Source organism: Ambystoma mexicanum, chromosome 7q, assembly GCF_040938575.1.
Source record: "Ambystoma mexicanum isolate Mex_15411 chromosome 7q, UKY_AmexF1_1, whole genome shotgun sequence".
Classification (NCBI taxonomy): Eukaryota; Metazoa; Chordata; class Amphibia; order Caudata; family Ambystomatidae; genus Ambystoma; species Ambystoma mexicanum.
This window is the reverse complement of record NC_090941.1, coordinates 591541453-591558983: the sequence shown is the minus strand read 5'-3', so window position 1 is coordinate 591558983 and position 17531 is coordinate 591541453. Positions and strand designations below refer to the sequence as shown.

At 44.7% G+C, this 17531-nt stretch overlaps 1 protein-coding gene across 4 annotated transcripts in view; it reads right to left on the bottom strand.

Moving 5' to 3' along the window:
- Nucleotides 1-2449: 2449 nt before the first annotated feature.
- Nucleotides 2450-17531, bottom strand: part of TRPC4 (transient receptor potential cation channel subfamily C member 4) — a 1757650-nt gene continuing 1742568 nt past the window's right edge. For all 4 annotated transcript variants that reach the window (XM_069639399.1, XM_069639401.1, XM_069639400.1 and 1 more), the window contains exon 12: nucleotides 2450-3461. In XM_069639399.1, the coding sequence (XP_069495500.1) occupies nucleotides 2760-3461 (702 nt within the window). In that variant the 3' untranslated portion in view covers nucleotides 2450-2759. The remainder of the gene's footprint in view (nucleotides 3462-17531) is intronic.

The window sequence follows — 17531 nt, the reverse complement described above, 5'->3', positions numbered from 1 at the left end:
CACAATGTCATAAGGGACTGGACAGAAGTAAGCCTGGTGTAAGCGGTCCTATCCATGCTGCTGAAGTTACCCTTGACTTCTGACATCACACCCAGAGTGCCTTGTCCTGCAGGAAAAGGAGGGGCAGGAAGAAGAAGAGCTCTGACAGAAAACAAAGGTGTTGAACCCTATTCTCAGGCCACCTTCACTCTTTATTTACTGTAGCTCTGCCCCTTTCATATGCCTGCTGACTTCCAAGGCTCTTTGGTGTGCAACTCCCTTATGTGAAGCTGGCTGTTGCTACGTGAGTTCCCATTTGAATTAGGGTTTTCAGGAGTTCTCTTGGTGAGAGCTTTTTTGTCCAAATGGGAGATTTTACTTTTCCTACTGAGGAACAAAAGGAAGGCTGCATCCTGGCTATTGATGCACTTAGAGCAGTGGAGAAAGCCAGGTTAGCCATGAATATATATTGCCTTAACATCTGTGACCTGGGCTCACAGGGCTGACACATTGAATAGGGTGGTATTAATGTATGTGCTCTTGACACCATACCACAAGCAAGTATGGATTATTCTGAGCGATTACCCTGCCACCAGACCCATAATTATTATTAGTAGTAGCAGTAGTAGTCATTTGGATATGCCTTTATGCTATTAATAATGCCTCAATTCGCTTGTTGTGGGAATGCCCTCGGGGGACAATAATCCAAGGTATGGTAAATTGTGTGAAGGCTAGAATGCATGTGTGCATTTGGCCAAGATAAGGATTTAGCAGGGCCTGCCGGGCTCCATAATACTACCCATGAGGTAAGGCATGTGGATGGGTACAGAGTGTAGAGGATTATGTGCATTAGCAAGAAAAAAGTATTACATAGGTCATTGCTGCATAATGATTGCAGAGGTGTTGTGCGCTGTGTTTAATCCTGAGGATGCATTATGTGTCTAGTTAGACAGAATTGTTGCCACAGGTCATCAATGCCTTCTAATACTTGCAGGTGGGTAGCTTTGACTGCAGCCATAGTTCACTGAAGTGGTGCATGCAAACATACCTTGAGTAACAAATATTACATTTTAGTTCAAAGGTGCAGAAATTAAAATTCATCAGCTGGCAGGAATGCACATGTGACCTTTGAACATGCTCTGTGCCATTGGAGGTCAGGGGTTTCAGATGTCAACAGATCTCTGCAGCAAAAGTATATCGAATCACTATGGATCAACATGGAGATTTTATGAAAGGCGGGAATCTGATTAGCATACCTCCCTTTTAGAAACAGAATTACTTGCATTCTTTTAATTATACATTAATAAAGATCCAGCCTTTTACACCCACTTCAGATGACATTTGGTCACAGGGAGACTAAGAAAAGACAGTTATAATGATGCATGTATAGCTATGAAATAATCATTACCACTGAACTTACTACAGTTAGCTGCTACCTCAGTATTTTAGCATGCCTGCACTAAGACATAGTTTTGAATTCCATCTCTCTTGGGGTGTGATATGGCAGGAAGGTGGGAATGTCAGCTGTGGATTGTGAGTCATTAAAGTGCCTTTGAACCTTTTTCAGCTTTTCTGTGAAGAAATTGTTAATTTTGTTAAATGTGTCTACAGATGGTAAGGGGCTGATGCCATGCTTGATGGCCTTGAAGAGGGTTTTGCTCTTGTTGGAGGCTTCTACTATAGTGTTCTCACTGTGATAGAAGATAGCAATTCTTGGTCCTTTCCTTTAGACTAATCCCTTCACCTCAATCTTCCAAGTAAGATCACACATCAACAATGACTTGACATTAGAGAAAATTGGCCTTATTGGATTGCTTTGCACTTCCTCTAATCTAGCTGCTTTTAAACATTGCATGTGAAATGTAAAGAAAATTACTGTTTGTAAGATTCAGATTTCTCAAATATTTAATAACATATTAAGTGAAGTTATCATATGTTATCAGACTTGCTCCTAGAAAGGGACTTGATGAGATCTGCATACAGCCCAAAACAACCCATCGACAGCAATTAATGCAGGCACTTTCTCCATATTTCTTATTGGTAGATAATAGATTTTTTTAGCGTCACTTGTTAGCTTAATTTTCAGTTCTATTTGGACAAAGTGTGGTTCTTATCCTGTTACTAAATAGTAGATTGAACTGCTGTTTTCTTTTTTTACGCCATGCACTCAGTATCGATTAAGAGTCTCTACCCATGTTTACTGGGCAGCTGAGAGCATACAGCTTAACCTATATATTTAAAGATGTGCATCAATGTAATGAGTTCATACGAAAACTTTAATAAACTTGCATTTTATAGTCTTTCAAAATATCGGCATAACAATAAGTCATGTGCAGCGTCCATTTTGTGGACGTTGATTGACTTGTGGCAAGAGAAAACAGACAAATTAATATCACTCATATTAGATATGCTGTTTGTTTTTTTTGCATAGCAATAAACCTTTCTTCAAATTACAAGACAATAACGGAGCAACAGATTGCATTTGCTTTAATAGAAAAAGGAGGCAACAGTTTTTGTGGACTATACCAATGATACAAGAATACAAGATGCTTCAGTTTATTTAAAAAACATGTGAGAGCTAATGCAGGCTACAAAACAGAGTGACCCTATGTCGCCTGTCACCCATCTAAGTATAATACACCAGGGCTAAGTGACTTTGTAGTTAAATGATATAAAGTGTCAATTGGCATTTGCTAATATAATTTTGAAACATTCCCAAAAATGCACTATGCAAAATATAGATTTTGTAAATTCCTCCCAAAGCTTTCCGGCCTTAAGTATCACAATCTCGTTGTCACATAGTGTTCTGGAACAACGGCCTCTGTGTTTGTGTCGGGGTCAGAGTTCACGTTGATTTGCTTTTCCGGGATATCATCTGTCACAACTACTTCCGGTGGCATGGTCTCCTTTTCTTGCTCCAAGGTATCCCCTGTATCCGATGACTGCAAATGTGGCCCCCCTGTGGTAGTTTTGCCTGCGCTCTCTGGCACACATTGTTCATGGTGGTCTTTGCCACTTTGTTCAGAGTTTGGGGCAGCTTGTTCTACCTGGGGTCTTTTGTTGGATGGACTTTTCTCCTCTTGAGAAGCCACTTCCTCAGAAACAGAATATATCTTATTAGTGGTCTGATCGGTATAGTTTGATTTCGATCGTCTGTGGAAGAGACCAAAGTTCTTGATTTCTTTCACAAAGCTGCTTTTCCTCTTGACTTTGGCGGCCTCGGGCACGGCCAGCGCCGAGCCGTTGCTCACGCTGTTGGATCTGTCTGCAGCTATCGCAGCTGACCGGGGGTGGATCATGGTGGTGATGTCAAAGAGGCTGAGATTGTTTTTCAGGCCTTTGCCCTTCCCTCTGCGCTCGGGCTTCTCCTCCTCATCGGGCAAACACGACGCCCCTATGATCTTTGGCTGCAGACCAAGCTTGTTTCCTTTTAGCAGACCCAACACCTCAAATCGAAAACTGGAAATGTCTTGCTTCAACTCCTGCAGTGTATTGTGTGAGAAAAAAATAAAAACAAAAGCAAAGAATTATATTCCAGGAAATATAATTATGAACACTATTGTCAGTATACTAAGGGCATTAGATTTCTAGATGACAATATAGCTATCCCATTTACATTGCTGTAAATCGCATACATCACCAGGCACTCTGGAAACATATGCTTCTCGATATAAATACACTGTATTATAAAGTGGTTAGAAATGCATGATGATATTAATCAATTGGGCCCAAGGGGTATCACAGCGGGCCTGCAGAGAACTCCAGGATCACATTTTAAATACTGTACAGCATGCACAAATCGAACTGTGCAAATTCCTGTGTTATCGATTGGCCCTTGCACTTCAATACCTACCCTTTAGACTACTCTGTTCTAGCCACTCCAAGATTAAGACACACAACAAGCTCAACTGAGTCAAACACGCAGTCAAAGGGATCAAAGTAAAATGCGCCCCCCCCTATAGAAATCACTCAAGATCAATGGCAGACAAAACATGAGTGGCTGCACTCCTCTACCAATGGGACTCCTTCGCCCATCTTGGATTGTGCACAAGATCCTAATGCCATTAACCCAACTACAGAACTATTTTCACGTCTAATCACTGTGACAGTCACAATCCATAAACAATTAAAAATAAAACACTCAACCGAAAAAGTATCTATGAACACAATCCTACTGGCACCATAACTGCAGAATCAGATTATAATGATTTAAAGGATGCTGCTCCACTTATCAGGAGGCCTCCAATCGCTCTACTTTGGAATGGACGTGATATGTTAGTGCCATACATTCTGACCTTGAATATGAATAAATACAAAACACATGTGTTATGTGCCACAAAATATTTCCTTGGCATCACCCCATGAGGCACCTATTAGAAGACAACTGAAGAATAGATTACTTCTTTAAAAAATGCAAAAATAGGCACACCATGGGGTGAGACGGGCAAGGAATGTTAGCTTCGCTCGCCTTTGGAATTAGAAATAACAGTGTTAATATTCTTCTTCTTATCGTTATTAAAATTGCTATTATTGTTAGAAAATCCATGACAAGTAGAAATGTTCATTTGAATGTTCTTTCAAACCCCAAATGATGCCTTTACTTGAGCATTTATGAAGAACATAGTAGGAAGGATAGCTTAGGGGCAACGCATTTGTCTTGGAAGCAAGACAACGCCGGGCAACACAAGATCGAGACCCAATCCCGCGTTTAAAAACCACTCCTAGTATTAAGTGTGTTATAAATGAACAATTATAATTATAACATATAGGGCCTGATGTACATAAGCATTTTACAATGGCATGCAAATCAAGCCAATTGAACTTCAGTTGGGTTACTATCAACAACAGGGATATATTCCAAAAAAGGTTTCTCGGCAGCATGTGATCAACAATGAAAGCGAAGCTTGAGATTTCTATGTCACTCGGAATTTCACTGTGGAATATAACCCCTTTCTCATAGTTATCCATCTTAAATTTGTGGATGCTTCTGGATTCCTACCTCCCTTCCTCTCCCTCTACAGTATCCCCATGGAGCCTGATTCACTGGGAGGAGAGGGAGGCATTCAGGAAGCATGAGCAATTTTGATATGGTTAAAGGGAAAAAGTGAGATGACGACCTCCCAAGCAAAAGCATGTTTGGAATTGTGACATCCCCGCCACTTCCCTCATAGACCCTGCTTAACTTCAAAGCAAGGAAAGGGCCGGTGCCCTCAAGCCATGTTTGTCTTGTAAATTCATGTAATTTATTAGGCAACATGTACTGATCGGGCTGGTGCCTTCCTCCCTTAGGCTAAACAGGGTCTGTCCTGGTTACTGCATGGATGGGAGTCCTGGATGGCTATCGTGTCGTTGGCCATGGCCAGTGATTCTTTACCCATGATATCACTATGTCTGTAAAACTATCTTCCAAAGAAAAAAGCAACGATAACCGCAGCTACAGAACTACACAAACCCTCAACCGTGGCTATGGAACTGCACATACCCTAGGCTACTTGTAGTCCTTTATAACCACGTTTATTGGTAAAAACACCCCAAAACATAAACGATTTACTGGCCCCCCAGGCACTCACTAAGTTTTCCTGTCATCTGTGCCAGATCCTCCCAATTCCCAGATGGCCTCCTCACCTCCCCTGTCCTCTCCCTTTCCCCCCACAACTCATACTGTTACTGTGACAGTTTGCTTTGAGAAGTCGGGAGGTGGGGTGAGAGCGGGACGTAAGTGCCTAATCACTTTGAAGATTCCGGCCAAATCCATTATTCAAATCAAATGTTATTAACAATAGAATTTTAAGAGGTTCCTATGGGAATCCGACTCACCTTAACTATAGGGCAGCTGTTGGGCAGCTATTGACGCCCTATAATATAAAATAATGATATAAAAGGAAAAAGAAAAGGACGTAGCATGCCAAATGGTAGTCATATAGGGCCAGCAGAAGATGTCCCAGTTTTCATTTTTTTCAATATGTCTCCTTCCATGAATGCAGAAAAACAAACAAGTGTATAGCTATCCCTCCCGCTGTTGTGCATGGAAGTCAGCCTGTCTCTGGAAAATGTGCAGTTGTGAAACAAATGCTGCATGGGACCTCTAATTTTTCATACAGTAAATTTATTTTAAAAAGTCTCGCTAAAAAACCACTTGTGGCATTAAAAAATTGTCGATTGCAATATATGGCTCCTCTAAAATTTCACAAGATGCCACACAATACAAATTTTAAACACAACTTAAAAGACATCATTGTAACAAATAGCAGAAGTTTAGAGAAAAGCAAAGTAGGTGCAAAACAGTTTTACTACTCATTAAGGTGTATCAGTACCATGATAATACATCAAAATACAAAGGTTTAGGGTTAGTGCAGTAAAGTGCTATATGTGCAGTACAGCAAATATTTTGGGAATTCGTTCTATTTTTGCAGGTAGGAAATTGACATGCAGAAAGACCTAATGTGTTTAGACTTCCTGGTTGTTGGTACATAGTTCTTGCATTGGCCTCTGCATGCTAACATGTTCCTGTGATTAGATTCTCTTTTATCTCATGGTGGATATGTCTACTGAGTGTGGCAAAGGGAATTCTGGGATAAATTGGTATGGTTCTTGGGATCTATTTTTGTGGTCAGCAGAAGGTTCTATGGCTTCATAGTTCAGGACTGGATAGTTAAAGCGATTTCTAAAGAGAAGCCTTCATCAATAATCTGTGATACATGGTGTGCTCATGAAAAAATAACAAAAATAAAACTGTACATCTGCGTAGAATTCCTTTTACTTCTTTTCCAGAAGACCTGCAAAACCCACAATGCACTGTAATGAGCTAATGGAGACCTGAAACCAGAACCTGCACTTTTGTGCACTGCACCCACCACCCAGTTGTGATCCTATGGTGGAACATTAATATGCAGTTTTCAGGACCCAAGTCACAATAAAGCGCAGTGATGCTCCACTGCAGGCCTTGGATATAGGAATATGCAAACTTGACATTTCCTGGGATAGTGATGCTGGATTTAATGAGGTAACACAATCTCCATAATATACTGTAATGGCCCACTGGCATGCCGCAACCAAAATCTGAACCCTCCGGCAATCTACACTTGCCCACGTTCACCAGAATTAGGCACTGGTGATTGGTGCAAATTTAACTCTATGCTGACGTGCCATCCTTATATGGATCTAGTAAGACTTTATTATTGGACAATAAGCGTTGAACTGCAGCACACGATATGTAAAATTAATCACAGCAGAGAAGTCTGCATGCAACATCAGGGTGATTTGTAGGAATCAAAGACATTTCAAGGAAACATTAGGGCAATTGGAAGACATTACGATGATGTGTAGGACAGTAGTTCAAGTTCATGCATATTTTTAGAGGACGTCAGGCAGCTTTGGAGTACATTAGGACGATCTAATGGCATCATCAGGGAGGTTGTGTTAAACATTCGGGAATAGGCTTCAGTAGAATTCACAGTGCAGTCATTTGAAGTCATTATATTCCTCGCAGCCTGAGCTCCTCGGTGGTCCGGCAGTCGAAAGGTTAATAACGGTGTGCTGCGTGACTACTTTTCTACGTTTCTCTCATTGTAGCCTTCTCACATTTGCTAACATCATTGTCATGCTCCTTCAATCAGTGAAAACAGAACCCTGCCCTCTGCCCGCAAACCCTGCTGCAGCACACCAGCAAGGTGTCTCTTTTGGCATTGAGAAGCAGAGATGTATTTGAAAATATCCACACACACATACCCACACACACACACGAATTGCAAGGATAATCCGGAAAAAATGCAAACTGGGATGATTGCAATTCGGAGAAAATATTTGGGGCGTTTCATTGAACATTCGGGGCAACATTAAAATGAATTTCAATGCATGGCATTGAGCGTGTTTCAGCAGTTATCAAACACATTTGATGGGTACATGAGGGAGATTTGGAGAACAAATTGAAGATTTTAGCCAACTCAACGAGCTGAAAATTCGATATTGAGATGTGTGCGTGTGTGTTTGTGTTGAGGGTAAGTAATGGGTTAACATCCCGTGCAGGGGTGTTGCTAGGTCTGGAAAAGATCAGGGGCTATGCGAATTTTGGGACTGTCGTGACTGGGGGCTAGCTAGCCTTTTTGGTTGTAACCCCTGAGCTTCTATCCGGGGCTACAACCAAAAGACCCGGGGCTATAGCCCCCTCAGCCCTCCCCTAGCAACGCCTCTGATCCCGTCACTGGCGGCCTGATTTACAAACACGTGTTTAAATCAGACCCATGTGCATTGCAGCTAAACGCATACCCTTGTATGTACTAAATTGTCGACATACTAACATCAGCCACATGGTGGGAGCATTGCACAAAATATGATCGCTGAGAGCTCCATTTGTATAATCAGTGCTCAACTGTCTCATCCATTCAGTTATATCTCTAATGTTGTGATCTCTTTCAGATTCGTTCATGTGTGCACGATCCAAACAGTGGGCGTCATAGAGGAAACATTTGGAAAATCAAACGTCACTCTGAGTACAAGGTGACGGACTCAACTTCTGATGACAAAAACGCCACCGTACATCAGGCAGCAGACTGCATACTTCCCTCATGGAGCAGCGTTCTCTGAAGAAGCTGAGCACAACACTTCTGGTATAAATGTGAAAGGGAGGAAACGTTCATGTTTTACTCAGTCTTGTGCAGTCACACCTGAAACACATAGGGCCTGATTCATGGAGTATATGCCCCGTTGAAAGTTAATTTGCACGAATGAAAAGTAACTTTGCACTGCCGACACAAACCCTGATTCATGGAACCGTGCAAAGTGTATTTTTGCAGTGGAAATTCCGGGCAAAGTCATTTTGTACTGCAAAAATGACTATTGCCCGGACTTTGCACTGCACAATTACACTTTGCACAGTTCCATGAATAAGGGTTTGTGTTGGCAGTGCAAACATTTTTTCAGCAGTGCAAATTCCCTTTGCACTGGGCAAATATTCCATGAATTGGGCCGTTAATGTACCAAATAATGGGGATCATTTTGAGGAAGCCCGTCTACTGCACTGAGTCGACCGATCACATGTAGACATCCACTTTGACAGTCCTCTCTGTGGCATATTGATTTTGTGCATGATCAGGTGGCAATATTGCACATTGCACCTAGCTTTCCACGCCCAACAATTATGAATTCTGCTCGCCATGAACGTTCATGGTGGAAGGTGTTCACATGGATTCCTATGGAATGTGCTGTTTTTTTTTTGTTTTGCCGTTGCGAGTAAAGATGCTATTCCATTCCTATTTGAACTGGAAGAGGCATTTCTACCTGAAGGTTTCTAAGTGCTCAAGCCAACAACTTCTCAAGAGAATGGGGTAAAAAAAAGAAAAAGAACCCAGTGTTAGGTTAGATTTAGCTTTTTGTGTGAAATGCCCACTCCTTGTGAGTTCCCCGGCAGTTTTTGCAGGACACCTGTATTTTTTGAATAATGCTCCTGGGTGAGTGGGAACTTTTTTCCACACTCACTCCTCCATTTACTCTGATGATGGTAACTGTTTGGGCTCCTTTTTGGGATTTCTTTTAAGAGTTAAGCTTTCCTCCAAAGGCATCTACTTGTTGATGCAAAACACAGCACCCTCAGTGCAGTGTTGTCAGAAGCTATCATTGTTTCTTTTCTTTCCATGACTCAGTTACCAGGGTAGGGGGATACATTGTATCCTTTCTGGGGTTTCTCTTGTGCAATAAGTACACACCACCTTATGTCTAGTGCTGAGTGGGTACAGTCTATCCCTTTTCTCACCTCCCCAGCAACCATTTTTTGCTGTGAAATGCCCATTTCGTCAGGCTGGTGGCAGTGTATCTTTTGCACAACTTTTTCTGTACTTTTATCATAAGCTGTATCAGCAGCCCTGATGAGGTACCGAAAACACATCATTTAATCAAAATGTTGGTCCAACTTTTTAAAGCTCTGAACAATATGGCTTAACCTGTCTGATCCCTTCTTCTACCGTACAGGGTGGGAGAAGGCCCCTTTGTCCCTTTGTCTTTGATGGGCTTCAGAAGGAAAACCCACAAAGGTTCCCAGAGTTCCTGGTAGGATATTTGTCAGGATAGGAAGTGGGGGAGGTCAACCAAAACTCCCCTGTGTCTTGCCCTGCAGTATGCCTGGCTGAAACTAGTTCTGAGTGGGAGGCTAGCTATCCTCATTCCACAGCCACCTCAAAGATTGAATGGTGCAGCGGACATGATTGGCAGACTCAGCGAGTGGTCCTGGATAAATCCAGAGGTCCTGGAGCAGAAGCCCAAAGTCAACCACTGGAAGGAGAAGATTCTAAAGAGATTGACAAAGAAGGACGTTGCCAGCCCTTCCAACGACCTCCAGAGCCTGTTGAGTTGCAGCTGCTATCCGAAACTCGTCCCTCCAATCGGCAGGGAAGATCTGAAGAACATGACTTCCTCCCATAGAGTGGTGGGCTTAATCAGGCTTGAGGCGACCTACAATGTACACCCTCCCCAGAAGAGCTGCAACCCATAGGCCTGTAAAACTCCAATACCTGGGGACCTCTGCTGCATAAGCATGGCTTTGCCTGCAACTTTTAGGGCATCCTTCCAAGTCTGAAACAACTCAATACTGCTCCCGAGAGTCCCCTCAGCAGAGGCGAGGACCAAGAAACAGAGTTCACTTACCTGCAACTCTAGGGGATCTATTCCAGACCCTAGAACTCTGAACACTGTCTTGTGCCTCTTCCCACCATTTTCCTGGCCAGCCCCAAGCAACTTTGAGAGACTCAAACTTAATAGGGTTGTGCTATTAAGACAGGATTTGGTTAACGTTATAAAAAGTTATTCAGAGTTTGGAAAGTTTGCATATAAGTGAACCCAGCCTCCTACTCCGAGACAAGGATCATTCTTGTGATCTTCAGGCCAGTGTGAGCGGTTCCTTTCCCTCTGTCCTGGTCTAGTTGAGGTAAGTGTGCCCCTCCATTTTTTCTTTTTAGTCTACCACTTTCCATGTTTTGCAGCCTTTCCTTTCCGTTCCCGTACCTGGCTCCCCCTCCCCCCGAACCTTCCCCAATCCTCTTCCTGAACCTCCTCCAGCCTCCTCTGTCCGTGATTGGTTGCTTCCCTTAAGGAAGTTAACCCAGCATCCTAATCCAAGACCAGGAATGTTCTTGTGATTTTCAGTCCCGTGTGAGTGTGTCCTGTCCCTCGTTCCAGGCGGTCTAGGTGAGGTAAGTGCCCCCTGCACCCCCTCCATGCTCCTCTCCATGTTTTCTTTTTTGTCAGTCTCTTTCCATTTTTTTGTGGCCTTTCTGCTCCCGTAAGTGGCTTCCCTCTCCGACCCCTCCCTAGTCCTCTTCCCACCCGCCTCCTGTATTCCCTGCCCGTGATTGGTTGTTTCCCTTAAGGAAGTTAACCCAGCATCCTACTCCGAGACCAGGACCATTCTTCCTATATTCAGGCCCATGTGAGCGGGTGCTTCCCTTGATCCCGGGCCTCACCTCAATTTTTTTAATGTGATGTCACGTACGCTATGCCTTCAATTTTGGTGAATTTACAACCCCCTTGGTAAGAAGATAATTGAAGCCATCCAATAATCTGGACAGTCTCCATTCTAGCCAGGGTTGCCTGAGAAGAGAATTAGAAGAAAAAAAACAATACAAACAATATTTACAGTTTTGTAAACCTTAGTGAAAATTACAGCTTTCTTGGTGTGTGTTTTGTCTTCGCGGACAACCTGCAACACAGATAACATAAGCTATTGGTCACTGCTTCCCCACGTGTTAAATGTATTTGCACTTGGCGTGGTAAATAGACCTGAGACATAAAGAAAGTATGATGGTTAGTCTGATGTGCCGGAGTTGAGAGTGATGAGTGGTAGACGTAGCAGCACTGGAAGGTAAGGCGTACTTCTGCAGGAAGTTATGTGTAGCCCGAGAGTGGGTGTCATTCATGATGAATGCTGATTTGACTAAGTGGATGTTAGTGTTATAGGTGTAAGGTAATTCTGGTGATGAGCTGGAGAACGTTGGACAGCGATAGGGTGAGCATGGTGGCTAATGGAGCAACAGGGTGAAGAGATTGTCAGAGTGCAGGCTTTGAAAACGAGAAAAGTGGGATGTAAAGGGCATTGGGTGGGGTTGATGTCATTGGTGTATTTGAAGATTAGGAGAACATGTCTGTAGAGAGGCCTGTTGTGTGTGGATGTTCAGCTGGTGTGGAAACTAGGGAGAGCGTGGCAGAGTGGGGTAGATTGAAGTGTGTTTGTATTGTAAAGTAGGGGACTTTGTCATGGGTGACTAGCAGGGTCTTTGCCACCGTCTTATAACTTTAATGGTCGTAATTCACAGACACATAATAGCACCTCCCAATTTTCCCATACTTTGGACGTTGGTCCCTCGTAGTTCGTTCAACCACTAGCACGTTGGGACCATAATTATGGTGAAAGGCGCCATACAAATTATGAAAATGAATGAATGAATAGTAACATGGATTGTTTCCTGTATTTATAAATTGGTAAATTAGCTTAGATTGGCAATGCATACACTGAATTTCTCAGTATAACTTGCAGTTCATCAGTTTGAGAGTAGGATTGGTGAAGCTCAGCCTTTCATCCATCTGAGCTCAATAAAATGAATGCCACATGTGTTGGTTAATTGCTGTTCAGGTCTGGATAAATCTATTGAAACAGCTTAGACATGAAAGAAACATAGTGTAAAATACGAGCACTAAGGATCTCAGCATGTTTATGAGGATCATAAAGTTTGGTGTAGGTCACGCCATGCAAATAAATGCAGCCACATTGGTCACGTGTTGGCATGGCAGGCACTGTTGGCATCCAGGATTTCCGGTTTGATTTTGTAACGCACAAGCCGCCGTCAGATTGATACATGTGGGGCTTGTAATCCGATCCGATACTATCATGTGAACCGCTGGCTTGGCTGTCAGGAACAGAAGCTCGCTCGATTGCTACCTTTGACTTTCTGACTTTAAGTGTCAGCTGTTGATCGATAAACCTCATCTCTTTGCGGCTCTGTTCACTTGAATGACAAACATGGGAGATGTGTGGAACAAAGTCCAGCACATAGACATCTGATATCTCCATTTGCATCTGAAAGCACCAGTGCCTCTTTGAATGCATGTTGTGATATTTGCAGATCACTGCATGGCAATAAGTAGGTCGGTGAAAGGCAGAATAATGCTTTGCTTTTTGGAAAGACTGTCGCATCAAGGGATCTATAAACTAGCATTAGCATAGCAAATACATGTACCGCGACATTGCTTTCTCTGTTTCCATGTATTGCCATCACATGGCCAAGTGTTCAGATAAAATGAAAGGGCAATATATCATATAACAACTAATCAATTCATATGCCTATTAGTTCCATCAAATGTCCAGGGTCTCCGAGCAATTCCCAGGCTTTGCCATGATTTGGCCAGGGACTCACATCATGTGTAAGATGCTTTCAGCAGTTCCACTCACAATCACATTCCCACCCAATGCCCACAACGCCCATGTGTGTCATACTCTAGGGCGCCACAGCCGTGCCAGTTCTAGGTCATTATTGTACACCAGGTATTGCCATCGTATTGTTGGTAGTCACATCATATTCATGGTTTACAACCAGATGTCCAGATTTCTACTTCATATTCTGCCTTTTACCTTGAAACGCGAGAGCCTTCAACCACTTGCAATGTATTGGCATCACTTGGAAAGCAACTCGCATCATATGCTAGATATTGCCATTAAATGCCAGGTAATGTCAACCGGAGCCAGGTATTTCTGTCAAATGCCCAGGTGCTCAAAACATATTGTAGGTAGTTAAATTAATATGTCAGATATTACGATAAAGTGTCAGGTACACTAATAATTTGCTTTTAGTATTCATTATTTGACAGTCAAATCATGTGGCAGTTATAGTCAACAAATATCCCACCACTGTCCCAGTTTGCAAGGTAGTTTTATTTATGTTTTGTATTTTGCATATTTAATGTATCATGGCCTGTATGGCATAGCAGTGTCATTTGGTAGTGGTGCCATTTGGGCAAATACTCCATGCAAACCATCACGCCAAATAACCATGCACTCATTTCTGTTTGCATACATCACTTCACGACGGATTCCTCCTACATTGAAGCACTGCAAAAACAGGTGTTTGCATTAACCAATGTATTGGGACTGAGTTGATCTACCTCAGAAGAAAGAACTGATCAAAGTGATCACTAGAGACTGATGCCCTCATTACGAGTTTGGAGGTAAGTTACGGCCTTTACCGGCATGGAGAAAATACTGTGTCCGTGTTGCTACAAGGCTGCTCTTAGAGGGCGATTACGAGTACGCGGGCACGATCTTTGCGCCATGCCGGGAACAACCTTATCGCCTTGCCATAAAAGGGCGAAAAATCACCCTTACTGGCACTGCGCAAAGCGCAGATATCTCCACCGCCATCCAAGCCATCGGCATTAGCGGTGACCGCTATTAGCAGTGACCGCAATTAGCGGTCACCACTAATAAGCGGAACCGGAAGTAGCGTCATCGCACAGGAACGGGAAAGAGCACGTCGGCCATCTTTAAAAACACAATCCATTGCAACCCTCTGTAACCAGGACCCATATCACCACCACACCTCTACCAAACCTCTACCTCTACCTGCAGCATATCACAATGCCCAAGGCACTCCAAAAAAGTGTAGAGCGCTTGTGCAAGGAGCGCTTCTCACAAGAGGAGTTGAACATGCTGGCCGAGACGCTGCAAGAACATGCGAACGTCGTCTTCTCCACCAACATGTCTCGACCTGCAGTGCAGCGGAAGAAGGAGATATGGGCGGAGGTGGCTCAGAAAGTGAGTGACGTTGGCACCACCCCCGCACTACTAAAGATGTCCAGAAGCACTGGGATGACCTGCGCTTACGCGTGCGGAACATCATCACTGCCAACCGTAACCCTGGGATGGCAACAGGTGGTGGTGCGGCCTCCCCCACAAAGATGCAACCCTGGGAGTAGATCTGTGCAAGCACCATTGGGATGGAGGCAATTGAAGGAGTGGGGGATATGGAGCGTGGAGCCCCGTCATCCATCGGCTGACGCAGGTAGGTGTCCCAAATGAAACACTGTAAAGAACTACACGATGATGCCCCCCCCCCTAAAGTCACAGTGCAATGATGGGAAGCAGGGAGCACCAGACACATTTCTTCAAGACTACCTACAGGCAGTGCACAGCACCATCTTGTCTCCATGCATGATGCACCCCATATATGTCTCATCCCAGATGCATCTATGCATATCCCACCCAAAAGGCAAGCAACCCGTATGTCACTACCCCAATGCCAATCACCTGCCATTCCCTAGAAATGCACCTACCACAATGCATGCCTGATGCATGTAGGCCCATCACTAATGGACTCCCTCTCTTGGTCCCCCACAGGCACAAATTCTGAGAATGAAGACCAGGACCCCAGGGAGGACGCTGCGACACCAGCAGGTCTAGGGGCATTGCGCCAGCAAACCGTCCCTCAACATCCAGGGGAAGAGGGCAACCTGCACTACTGGGCAAGCCCAACACATCGCGGGATCCAAAAGCACAACTCTCCATCGCTGACACCACCACAGCACCCCCACCAGCCACATCCACACTGGAGACAGTGGCTGAAGGCACAGTTTCAACAGCAAGCAGTACCGTTGGTGAGACAGCTGCCACGACAGCTGTGTCTCATGACAAAATATACACACCGACACCCGGAACACCTACTGGTACAGGCCCCCAGCAGTATCCTAACACTCCCCACCCAGCAATCAGGATGCCAGCAGCCATGAGCTATCCGCAGTGGAGAACTGGCCAGGGAGCTTCAGCCCCATGGGGAGCATGCATGAGGGCCAAAACATTCCGCATGCACCAACAACATCCGCCAGTATCCGGGACAGGCCTGAGGGCATCAGGGTGATACAACAGCGCCAGGAGGAGCTGACAGGGCTGCTGAACCAGCACATAACGGAATGTGGCCATGCAAGGGAGGAAATGAGGGCATGCACAGCATCCCTCAAATCTGCCATAGAGTCTACAGGCATAGACATATGTAGTGAAATGGCGGCTGTGAGACAGGTCCTCACCCAAATGGTGTCAGCATTGGAGGCCCTGCGTCCCACACAGGTGGTTCAACAACCAGAAACCTCCTCAAATAGCAGCTCCAGACAAACCAGCCCCCTGCGTCGGTCTGTCCGGAATCTGCGCAAGTCAGACATGGGTCCACCCGATGCTGCCAGTGGTAAAGGGGTGTAAGTGCAGCCTGGCAATACAAACTCCTGAAGAACAATGGTGCATGCAAGTGCACACCATGTGCGGGGAAGTTGAAGGGGTGAGGGGGAGGGGCGAGAGGGTGTGTGGGGTAGTTGAGGGGGGAGGGGGGAGAGGGTGTGTGGGGTAGTTGAGGGGGGAGAGGGTGTATGGGGTAGTTGAGGGGGGAGGGGGAGAGGGTGTGTGGGGTGGTGGGCTTCGGCACTTAACATGTTACATTTTTCAATACACCTGTTTTGAAATCAGAATTAGAATGAGCGGACATTGTTTATTGTGTACATGTGCTTTATTGGTGAACAGTCTACAGTGTCAATGTCCCTGACACACCCAGTGCCCTGAGTCCCACCTCCATGTCACACTCCCCATCCATGTGTGCTAGAAACATTGGTTTATCAAAGTCTGACGAATGGCACGTCCCTCCTGTGCATCTCTGCCTCCCTGAAGTGCAGCCCCATCTCCACCCTCCTCATCCTCATCGTCAGGTGGTTGCAGTTCAGCGTCAGGGGGCAGAGGCACATTCCGTCTGATGCACATATTGTGTAGCATGACACATGCCATGACGATCTTGCACACCTTCTCATGCCCATACAGGAGTGCTCCACCAGACCTGCTGAGGCAGCGAAACCGTGCCTTCAAAAGGCCAAATGGCTGCTCAATCACCACACGGGTACGCGTATGCGCATGATTGTAGTCCTCTTCGTGCCTGTTCTGAGGGTTTCCGGACTGGGGTAAGGAGCCACCTCTTCAAGGGATAGCCTGTCTCACCTGCTGTGTGCAAGAATGCTCATGTGTAAGTGATCACATCATATGGTACTTGTATCAATGACACCATAGCATGCATTTATTTTCTGTTGGCACCCACATATGCATGCATGAATGCAGCCCCATGACGTTACTGCAATGTGAGTATTCATCTGATCGACAGGTGTGCGTGGCATCGTCTAGTGGGCGCAGGGGTGTCCTATTCCTTGTGAGTGCCCATGCACTGTGGTAGTCCATTCCGGTTGTTCCCATGATCTGAGTGCTGTGTAGTCAATTGTATGCTTTCATCCTGTCACCGTTGATGGCAGACTCATGATGATCTCACTCTGCACAACAGATGTTGACATGCTGTTTTGGTGGTCCTCTGTGTTGGTGTAGGGGTGTGTTCATGTATTTTGCCCTCATGTGACTCCTTTGTACGCAGTAATGGAGAACTGTCCTTTTTGATGATGGTATTTGGTGCTGTGCATTGGCCATACTAATTGCTTGTCGCTGCATTGTGTTGCGGGGGCTACGGTCTGATTATGTGCAGAGTACATGTTGATGGCTA